This window comes from Papio anubis, chromosome 7, assembly GCF_008728515.1.
Source record: "Papio anubis isolate 15944 chromosome 7, Panubis1.0, whole genome shotgun sequence".
Taxonomy (NCBI): domain Eukaryota; kingdom Metazoa; phylum Chordata; class Mammalia; order Primates; family Cercopithecidae; genus Papio; species Papio anubis.
The window spans coordinates 98574369-98585817 of record NC_044982.1 but is presented as its reverse complement, the minus strand read 5'-3'; the positions used below and the strand labels follow the sequence as shown (position 1 = coordinate 98585817).

The 11449-nt window shown below is 48.6% G+C and overlaps 1 protein-coding gene across 6 annotated transcripts in view; it reads left to right on the top strand.

Moving 5' to 3' along the window:
* Positions 1-3341: 3341 nt before the first annotated feature.
* CRTC3 (CREB regulated transcription coactivator 3) overlaps positions 3342-11449 on the top strand; it is a 116725-nt gene continuing 108617 nt past the window's right edge. For 4 of the 6 annotated variants that reach the window (XM_003901394.4, XM_009210944.3, XM_017960932.3 and 1 more), the window contains exon 1: positions 3343-3660. In XM_003901394.4, the coding sequence (XP_003901443.2) occupies positions 3529-3660 (132 nt within the window). In that variant the 5' untranslated portion in view covers positions 3343-3528. Of the gene's footprint in view, positions 3661-11449 lie in introns of all 6 variants that reach the window. The other 2 variants (XM_017960933.3, XM_009210945.3) reach the window with 1 other exon arrangement.

Genomic DNA, 11449 nt, shown 5'->3' with positions numbered 1-11449 from the left:
TTGTATTTTTAGTAGAGATGGGGTTTCACCGTGTTAGCCAGGATGGTCTTGATCGCCTGACCTCATGATCCACCCGCCTCAGCCTCCTAAAGTGCTGGGATTACAGGCATTAGCCACTGTGCCTGGCCCATCTCAGTATCTTTCTACAGTCCTCCCTACATTGCAGAAGCTGAAAGGTCGAACCTACATTCCCTAGATGACCTTGTGGCAGGGATCTTGGACACAGTTTTGGTTTTTCCAATCATTTCCTCTCATGAGATCTATAAGGTGGAGGTGAAGTGAAGTCTGCATGTGCTATTTATGCTGGGGAGTGCTGTGGTGGAGATGTTTGATTTTTTTTTTTTTTGAGACGGAGTCTTGCTTTGTCGCCCAGGCTGGAGTACAGTGGGGTGATCTTGGCTGGCTGCAATCTCCGCCTCCCGGGTTCAAGCAATTCTCCTGTCTCAGCCTCCCAAGTAGCTGGGACTATAGGTGCCTGTCACCATGCCTGGCTAATTTTTGTATTTTTAGTAGAGACGGGGTTTCACCTTGTTGGTCAGGCTGGTCTCAAACTCCTGACCTCAGGTAATCCACCCACCTCAGCCTCCCAAAGTGTTGGGATTACAGGCGTGAGACACTGAGCCCAGCTTTTTTTTTGAGACAGAGTCCCCTCTGTGGCCCACGCTGGAGTGCAGTGGTGTGATCTTGGCTGACTGCAACCTCCCCCTCCCGGGTTTAAGCAATTCTCCTGCCTCAGCCTCCTGAGTAGCTGGGATTACAGGCATCTGCCACCACACCTGGCTAATTTTTGTATTTTTAGTAGAGACAGTGTTTCACCATATTGGTCAGGGTGGTCTCGAACTCCTGACCTCAGGCTATCTGCCCACCTTGGCCTCCCAAAATGCTGGGATTACAGGTGTGAGCCACCACACCTGGCTGATGCTTGATATTTCTGCAGTGGCTTCTCATCATGATGATACTCGTATGGTTCAAGAGCAGGTAAGTGTAGAGACGGCTTTCCAACTTAGTAGATGGCTTCCTGATTTCAAAAGAGGCAGTGTCTCCTCTGGTGGCTCATTTTGCAGCATAGCTCTCAAAGTCATTCCTCAAAGTTCAACCTGCAGTTGGTTGCTTCAGCCCTCCAAACAAGTCTGGAAGTCATTTTATACCCTGTAATATATTCTTTTGTACTTAAACCATCTAGAAGGTTCTGTTCTCTGAAACTGGACCCAAATAATGTAACAGAAAAGCAGAATGTAAAGAAAAAAGCTGGGCGCGGTGGCTCACGCCTGTAATCCCAGCACTTTGGGAGGCCGAGACAGGTGGATCACCTGCGATCAACAGTTTGAGACCAGCCTGACCAACATGGTGAAACCCTGTCTCTACTAAAAATACAAAAAATTAGCCTGCGTGGTGGTGTGTGCCTGTAATCCCAGCTACTCAGGGGGCTGAGGCAGGAGAATCACTTGAACTCAGGAGGCAGAGGTTGCAGTGAGCTGAGATCGCACCACTGCACTGAAGCCTGGGCAACAGAGCTAGACTTTGTCTAAAAAAAAAAAAATTAGCTGGGCATGGTAGCGCGAGCCTGTAATCCTAGTTACCCAGGAGGCTGAGGCACAAGAATCACTTGAACCCAAGAGGCAGAGGTTGCAGTGAGCTGAGATTGTGCCACTGCACTCCAGCCTGGGTAACAGAGCAAGACTCCGTCTCAAAAACAAACAAACAAACAAATAAACAAACAAAAAAAGCATGGTAAATAACACAAAATACAACAGAAAAATCCAGTTATAATAAAAATCACTAAATTCTAGCTAACAAAGATATATTTTCAGAATACATTTTCTAAAAAGTCCAACTATATGCTATGTCTGAGAGACAGGTGAAAAACATAATGGAATATTATCATATAAATGAATTGACACAAATATATCTCAAAAACATAATGGTGAATGCAAAAAGATGCAGAATGATTATTCAGTGTGACGTCATTATTTCTAAAGTTTAAAAACGAAATTAGGTATTCCATATAGCACTGCTGGATCCTTACATCATATGTAATAAAAGTATAAAAACACAAACTGGAATGATATGTACCAACTTGAGCACAGTGACTATCTGTGGGGCGGAAGAGGAAATGAGCGTGGGGTCGTCGTTATGTCTAGTTTTGTATGTCTTTAATAAATCCCAAGTACATGCAGCAAAATGTATTGATGTCTGTTTAATCTTGACAGTGGGGGGCATGGGTGGTATTAATATTATTTTCCGTTCTCTTCTGTAGGCCTCTAATATTTCCCACTTTACAAAACACTGACACACGCTCAGGGCTCTCTGGGACGTCTTTGTGCACATCAACATTCGTGCTGAGAGTAGCTTCTGGACTCTAAAGAGGAAACTCTCCGAGCACCGTGGCCCATGCCTGTTATCCCAGCACTTTGGGAGGCCGAGGTGGTCAGATCGCTTGAGCCCAGGAGTTCGAGACCAGCCTGGGCAAAATAGCGTGACCCCATTGCTACAAAAACATTTAAAAACTAGCCGGGCGTCCTTACGCCCGCCTGTGGTCCCAGCTATTCGGGAGGCTGAGGTGGGAGGATCGCTTGAGCCCGGGAGGTCAAAGCCTCGGTGAGCCACTGCACTCCAGCCGGCGAGACAGAGAAAGACATCCCTCCACTCCCCCCAAAGAAGGGGAAACTCGCTGAGGCTGAGCGCTGATTTTCCAAGGTGGGGCTGGCACCTGCTGAAGGTGCCACAGGAGTGGAGAGACCATAGGGAGACTTGGAAAGAACCTGGAAAGGTGGCTGGGGCTATGGAGCCAAGCCTGTAGCAGGGCTGGATGGTGTCTGTAGTTTGTGCAGAACAGGAGGCAGTTTGTAAAGCCGACATACAGCTTTGGTTGATTGGAGCGGGGAGGGGTGGATGTGAGAGGTCAGGAAACCAGCGGCTGGAGGCCGGGGGCCTGGAGCGGCAGGGCTGGCGGGCAGATGTTAGGCCCCAGGCAAAATGGGCGCACCCCCTGCGGGGACCCGAGGTGACCTGCTCGAGGTCCGGTCGCCCAGGTTCCACCTGGAGAAGAAAATCTTCGTAATTTGGCGGGGGGAGGGGGGATGCGGGCACAGGCTGTGTTCTCCACGTCGCGTAGACTCACAGGCCATCCCTGGGTCGGAGAGTCTCCGTGGAGTGGCACCCCAGCGTCCCCCATACGCCGGGGCCGCTTTGTCGGGCTGACCGGGGTCCCTCCGGGTGGCCGCCTGCGGCGGCTCCCGAGCCAGGCCAGGAAGCGGGGAGCAGCCCTCAGTCCGCGAGCGCGGGGCCGGGGAGGGCGGGAGGCCGGGCGGGCCCCGCCGAGGGCGGGGCGGGGCCGGGCGCAAGGGGGCGGACCTCGGCGCGCTCCCGGCCGCTCGCTGGGTCCGGGGCCGCGGCGGCTCCTCTGCCGGGTCGCGCCGGACGACGGGCTTCGGGCGGCGGCCCCGGCGGCCTGCGGACGGACGGGTGGGCGGAGGAGCAGGCCCAGCGGCCGCCGTCTCCCGCTTCTGCCCGCGCAGGGCCAGCGCCATGGCCGCCTCGCCGGGCTCGGGCAGCGCCAACCCGCGGAAGTTCAGTGAGAAGATCGCGCTGCACACGCAGCGACAGGCCGAGGAGACGCGGGCCTTCGAGCAGCTCATGACCGACCTCACCCTGTCGCGGGTGAGGGCCCAGGCCGGCGCGGGCGGGGGCGGCCACGGCCGCGGGCGGGACCCGCGCGGCGGGTGAGAGGTCGCGGGGCCGAGGCGATGGCGGGGCCGGGCGGGGGCCGCGCCCGGGAACCGGCGGCTGGGAGGGGGACCGGAGTGGCCGCGGCCTCGGTGCTTCCTCGCCTGGCGACACCCGTTAACCGTTCGCGATCCCCGGCGGAGGTGGGAGGGTCTCCGGGCCCCATGTACTGGGAGATGGGCAGGGGTGAAGCCCGTGGAGGCGGGCGGCCGTGCGAGGGCGGCCTGAGGGGGAGGAGGACGGAGAGCCCCGAGAGGAAATCGCAAACAGCTCGGAGGCCGGCCGGGTGGCTTGGCGCGGCTTCTGGTCGCTCCGAACATCCCCCACCATCGAGCCCTGCTGTTCTGCCGGCGTGGAAGGCCGCGGGCACCCCAGGGTCCCACGCGCCCGTCGGGGGAGCTCTGTGCACAAGTCCATCCAGGGCCCGCCCTGGGGTGGCTCGGGGTGTGGGTACCACGACGGGATTCCATGTCGAGTGTGAGTCTCTGCTCCTTTTACTCCTTGGAGGTGCTTTATCGGGCCCAGTTTACTTTGTTCGGCCCCGGGTATTTAGTGAGAACTGACAAGCGTCGCTGGTGACTGGGGAGGGACCTGGAGGAATGAGTAAGGCACGAGCCGGGACAAACACCTGGCGAGGTTAGGTAACCGCTGAGTGAGGCAGTGGAGGATGGAGAGCCAACCGGAGTGTCCGCGCAGGATTGCAGAGAAGGGGGGTCAGCAGGAGTGGGGCTGGCCTTGAGGATCCTGAATGCTGACCTTGGAGGACCATCAGGAGGATGGGGGAGGATCTGCAGATACTGGGGGACCGAGGTGGGGGAGACAGCTTGAAAGAGAGCTGAGAGCAGAGTTGCAAACCAGCTGAGTTGCAGACACATTATTTTTTGGCCAGCGCAGTGTTTGGGAAAAATTGAATCTGTTGCCAGAATTTTTAACTTGAAAGACTTCCACACAAAATCCAAATTTCCTTATTATTTATTTATTATTATTTATATATATTAAAAATTGGGAGACCTGTTAACACTAGTCCTGAATTCCTGCGTGACAGCTACGGACAGGCTGGAGCTGGGTGATGATGAAAGGGAGCTCAGCTCCCTTTCAAATGGAGCAAGAACTCTAGTTTGCCACCGTCCACACCACTTTCTGTCACAGTCCCTCAAGGGGAAGCTAGGTGACAGTTGCCATTTATACTCATGATGGTGTTTTCTTTAAGTGAGGTTAAGGAAAAAGTGAAATATTTCCTGTACTTACATTTCTGTTCACATTGAGAAAAAAATATATATAGAGAGAGAAAGAAGCTGAAGCTTTCAAGAAAATGTTTTCTTATACACTGTCAGCTTCACTCATTTATTACCTGCCTGGCATCCACTGGCATTTACTTCTGTGACCTTGGTTAGATTCAGAGATGAACTCAATAAGCTCAGAGCACATTAAAAAGAATGGGTGGGTGAAAGCTGAGGATTAGTGTTGGGGCCTGTGTTGTTTAGATACATACTGTACATTGTTTGTATACAAATACATGCACTGTATATGTCTGTATACCTATGGTGGATCCAATCTTTCACCCAATTCATGAATCTCCTTTAAAATATCCCTGACAGGTAAGGTCATGAGTAATGTACAGACTCTCTTTTAAAGGCAAAATTTTTTCACAGATCCTCACTGTTTACATTACTTTCAAGTAAAAAAAAAAAAGTGTTTACTTACTTTCAAGAGAACCTGCTATAGCTCAGGGTCTCTTGAATTTAGCAAGCCTAATCAACTGTGGCCCATATGATAATTCAGTCACCACTTTATTCTAATTACTACAAAATTATGGTATCATTTTGCCCTTCACCTGGTACAGGGAATCATTTACATATTAATTCTGCCCGTGTTTTCTTCTTGGCCAGTTACAAGTAAAGTAACACTGCTTGACTCCACCGTGCTCATAAACACATCTGTAAATGATAACACTGAATTTGGCTACTAATGTTTGCTTATTTAAAAATCTTAAGGGTTATTTTCATAAAGAAATCACAAAATTAGAACACTTCTCATGGAGAACTCTTAGATTCCCAGCATGTCTATGAAGGATGTGTCTCTAAGCATCCAAAGATCCCAGTTGGAGGAGTATCCACCTAGTTCATAATTGGTAACTGGATGGCAGATATACTGACTTTCTAGCCCATTACTAGCCCATGATAGATATGCTAATTGATAGGGCAGACATTACTGATCCATCTAGATGCTCTTTCCCCTCTGAGCCTGTGTTGGGATTCAAGTCCTTCTCTACATAATCAAAGCAATCCTTCAGAGTTGGCATTAAATCCTATTCACCTAGCGGGTAGGATAGACTAGATTGTGGAGGATTTTCTCTAGCTTTAGAAGTCCAGCATTATCAGGAAGCAGTGGGAAAATTTTGAGAAGGGAGTACTAGGAGGAGGAGTTGACTGGTGGTACCTGGAATGGTAAAGAGAGGGAAGAAAGTGGGGTTGGGCATGGTGGTTCACGCCTGTAATCCCAGCACTTTGGGAGGCTGAGGCGGGCGGATCACAAGGTCAAGAGATTGAGACCATCCTGGCCAACATGGCGAAACCGCATCTCTACTAAAAGTACAAAAATTAGCCTGGCATGGTGGCATGGGCCTGTAGTTCCAGCTACTTGGGAGGCTGAGGCAGGAGAATTGCTTGAACCCAGGAGGTGGAGGTTGCGGTGAGCTGGGATCATGCCACTGTACTCCAGCCTGGGCGACAGAGCGAGACTTCATCTCAAAAAAAAAAAAAAAAAAAGAGGGGAGGGAAGAAAGTGAAGAAAGTGGTTGCAGGTATGCCTGGGAAGGGACTGTTCTGTTGTACATTTATTAATGTATTCATTTGTCAGTATTTGAGTGCCTACTTTATTGTTAATGGGGTGTGTGTTTGTGAGGGAGAAGGGTGAAAACATGGGGCTGTCCTTTAAAGATCTTACTAATTTGTCCCACAAATTTACTTACTGAGTCCTTAGTGTGTGCCAGGGGTTAGGATGGACACTGGGTATATAGTAATGAGCAAGCAAAACACAGTGTCCTAATGGATTTTAGGATTTAATGAGGAAGACATTCATTTAGTAAGTAAGGACACATTTTGGTGAATATCCCCAAAGCAGAAGTAGCTGGAGCTCTGGACATGTATGGTAGGGAGTTCTCACCTCTTCCAGTGGCCTAAAGGCTCAGTGGGAGTGGGGAAGGCATTTGAGGGTTTGTGTGTTGAGGGAGGGAATATGTTGCAGGTACAGAGAACCGGGATTCAGTAAAAGGAGATGAGGAGGGTGATGTGAGATGAGGCTGGAGGCATTCACAGGGATCAGGTTGTAGAGACAGGATTTGGAACTTGATCTTAAGGACAATGGAAAGTCACTGAAGGGGTTGAACCATGGGAGATTTGCATTTTTAAAAGATTCCTCTAGCTCCAGCATGGTGGGTAGAAGAGAGGAGGATTTTAGCAGGAGATGTGATAGTGGCATTTATTAAGATGGTGGCAGTTGGGAGGCAGAGCGGTGAGCAGATTGATACTTAGGAGGTGGAAAGGACTGGATTCCGTGAATGGGTGAGGAAGGTGAGAAAGAGGGAGGGCTCGAACCATTTCAGGGTGTTGTTCATTAAGCAGACACCGGCAGGAGCAAGTTTGTGCGGAAATGCTGAGTTTGAGGTGCCTGTGAGGCACGTAAGTAGAGATGGTCTAGCGGGCAGCTGTTTAGATGGTTTTGCAGCTCGAGAAGAAAGGCTGGGCTACTGAGAAAAATGTGGGAGTTGTTGGTACGTAGCCACAGAAGTAGATTTGGCTGCCTAGGAAGAATTGATGGAACAGATATTGTAAACTGGTGGCTTAAGTTCTGTATTTGGCCTTCTAACATGTTTTTGGTTTTGACCCAAAATGTGGTTAGTTGGTTGACTGGTTGGTTTTAATTAGGGCTAACAGTGAATATTGGGATTTTATAGTAAAATCTGGACTTTGGTTTTTTTTGAAAAATGAGATAATCTAACAATACTCACCCGAGATTTCTGGATGGCACTAGTTGCCTGGAGCTGAATGTTGGCTGCCCCATTAGAAAGGCCATGGATGTGGTCTTCACTTTGCCACAGTCCCCACCACCCTCTAAGGTATTCTTTGTAGTGATCCCAGACTGCTTCACTTAGATTCCCTGCTTGGCAGCTGTAGGCATTTGAGTTTGTGACCCTTGTCAGAAAGTGAACTGTGAGGCTGGGCGCGGTGGCTCACGCCTGTAATCCCAGCACTTTGGGAGGCCGAGGCGGGTGGATCACCTGAGGTGTCGGGAGTTTGAGACCAGACTGACCAACATGGAGAAACCTAAACTAAAACTACAAAAAATTAGCCGGGCATGGTGGCGGGTGCCTGTAATCCCAGCTACTCAGGAGGCTGAGGCAGGAGAATCGCTTGAGCCTGGGAGGCAGAGGTTGCAGTGAGCTGAAATCGTGCCATGGCACTCCAACCTGGGCAACAAGAGTGAAACTCCATCTCAAAAAAAAAAAAAAAAGAAAGTGAACCATGAAGAGGGCCTAGGAGAAGCCCAAGGAACTAAGGAACTACACCATTTGAAAGGGAAGTGGAGGAGCTGGCAAAGAAGGCTTGAAGAGCAACCAGAGGGGCAGGAGAAAGCCAGGAGTACTCTTGTGAAGAGGAGGGAATGCCGACCAACTGAGCCTAGTGCTGCTGACTTGGTCTGATACAAAAGATGTGTCCTTTGGTCTAGTCATGTGGAGGTCATCGGAGGAGGTCATCAGTTACCTTGGTGAGAGTTGCTGCATTCTCAGGGTGCTGGGTGAAAGGCTAACTGTGAGATGTTGAGGACGGGGGTGAGGAATGGAGATAGGGTTGGAAACTTATTCCAGAAGTTTGGCTGTGAAGAGCAACTTGTGTTGAGGAACCACAGTACTAACTCAGCATATCAGCCTGGAGTGTTGATTTGACTTGTATATTTGTGAAGACTCATTATTTTCATGTGAAAATAAACCAATGATAAGACAATAGATATGTCATAGATTAGCGAGGTCTCAGAATGGAGGAGAGAGAGAAGATGGAAATATTAGATTTCGGCTAAATATTGAGGACTTTCCTTCTGCTAGGCACTGTAATCCCTTTCACATGTTGTTATCTCACATAGTCCTCAAAATGAGCCTATGGTGTGTCTATCTGGAATTTTCCTCATTTTGTGGATGAGTAAACTGAGGCTTAGAGAGGTATGGTTGCTGAGCTGGTAAGTGGTAGAGCCAGGGTTTGAATCTGGCTATCACAGTGAATGTCTATATACTCAGCTACTTTAATTTCCCCCATAAGGATCTTCAGCTGCTTTTACTCCCTGCTATAAGGTATCAGCATCATTTATTGAAAAGACTTTTCTTTGCCCATTGAATTACTGTGGCAATTTTGTTGCAATCAGTTGGCCATATGAGTGTTGGTTTATTTTTAGACTCTCTTCTGTTCCAGCAATTTGTATATCTCTCTTTTTGACAATAGCACACTGTATATTATAGCTTTATAGTAAGGCTTAAAACCTAGTAATTTAAGTCCTCTAACTTACCTCTTTTTGAAAATTGCTCTGGCTAGGCGCCGTGGCTCACGCCTGTAATCCCAGCACTTTGGGAGGCTGAGGCGGGCAGATCGCTTGAGCCCAGGAGTTCTAGACCAGCCTTGGTAACATGGTGAAATCCATCTCTAAAAAAAAAAAAAAAAATACAAAAATTAGCTGGGCGTGGTGGTGCGCGCTTGTATTTGGGAGGTGGAGGTTGCAGTGAGCTGTGATTGTGACACTGCACTCCAGCCTGGGCAACAGAGACCCTATCTCAAAAAAAAAAAAAATTGCTCTGACTATTCTAGGTCATTTGCACATCCATACATTTTAGAATTATCTTGTCAATCTCTCTAAAAGGACCTGCTGGGATTTTGGATTGTAATCGTGTTGACTATTGTGAGACTTTTCTCAAAAAGCAATTAATGAGGCCTGGATCTCATTTCCTGTAGGCATTAAAGAAATTTCCACTAAGATGTGTGACTGTAGGTCACAGGTTGCTAACTCAGTCAGTGAGGCAGGTAAGGAAAATGAATGGAGGGGCCAGGAATGAGATGATCATGGCAGCTGATCCTGGGCCATCGTGGAGGAATAATAGGGTACAGTGAGGACCTGGCAAATGCCGTCTAAGGGGGTGGCCTCTTCTCAGCTTCATTCAGCAATGCCTTGCAAGAACATGGGTTCATGTTGTCTGACCTTTCAATCATGAGAAGTTGGAAATCCAGATTTTTAAGCAGTGTCCTGATTTTTTCAATTGAAATTTAATACACTGAATGGGTCAACATCTGGTGGGTAAACAGAACACTCTCTAGGCGAAATGTGGCCCATGGGCTGCCAGTCTGTGACCTCGGCCTTCGGCTAATCATTCTTTGGTTCACATGTTCATCATCTGTAAACATGAAGGTGTTGAAGACAGTCTCAAAGTTCTTTTTCTAGCTCAATGAGTCTAAATTTCAAAAAAGGAAAATGTCAAAATAACTCAGAGTTTGAAGAGGTAACTGAGATCAGCAATAATGATAATATCTTAAGAAGTTGTCCAGAGCTTTACATTTGACGTACTACTGTTGTGTCTGTGTCATTTAATCCTCACTTTATCTTGTGCAGGAGGCATCAGAGTTGTTTGCCCAACCACACGGGAGTTCCAGGTTACAATGTCACATCATCCGATAACAGGTCCAGTGCTTTTTGTTTTTTTACAGAGTCTTGCTCTGTCACCCAGGCTGGAGTGCAGTGGCAAGATCTCGGCTCACTGCAAGCTCCGCCTTCCCAGTTCACGCCATTCTCCTGCCTCAGCCTCCCAAGTAGTTGGGACTACAGGCGCCCACCACCACGCCTGGCTAATTTTTTTGTACTTTTAGTAGAGGCGGGGTTTCACCATGTTAGCCAGGATGGTCTCCATCTCCATCTCCTGACCTCGTGATCCGCCCGCCTCGGCCTCCCAAAGTGCTAGGATTACAGGCGTGAGCCACTGTATCCGGTGTTTTTTTTTTTTTTTTTTTTTTTTTGAGACAGAGTCTCACTGTGTTACCCAGGCTGTAGTACAGTGGTGTGATCTTGGCTCACTGCAACCTCTGCTTCCTGGGTTCAAGCAATTATCTTGCCTCATCCTCCCAAGTAGCTAGGATTGCAGGCATGCACCACCACACCCAGCTAATTTTTAGTAGAGACGGGGTTTCACGGTGTTGGCCAGGCTGGCAGTGGTCTTTTTTAACAGTCTTTGAAGGCTCTGGAAATAGGTGCTTTGGGAGGGAGAGCAGTTATGGGGGACTGTGAGATGGCCTTCAGCTCAGTTGAAGGCAGGTCCCTATCTAGATTTGTAACTTGGGTTGGTTGAAGTGTCAAGGCTTTTGGGTAAGAGTTGAAGCCTTTGTGAGAACTCTGAAAGCAGGAACTTTCCCATACATTCATCTTAGTAAGCCAGTGCCTGGCATACTACCTGACACACAGTTAAGTTTTTGTATCAGTAACTCAGTGGATAAATTGATCCTTCAAAAAAGAAATCAAAGGCTTTAAATAAAGGTGGCTGATAATTTTGTCCAGAGAATTTCAAGAATAGTCAGATGCTTTTGGTAAGTACTTTTAGAATGTTAAGATTGAAAGCTGAGAGACTTTATTCCTATAACTCCACTCCTAGATGGAAAAAACTCACCATGTCGTCATCCTCCTGTTTGACCCTGAG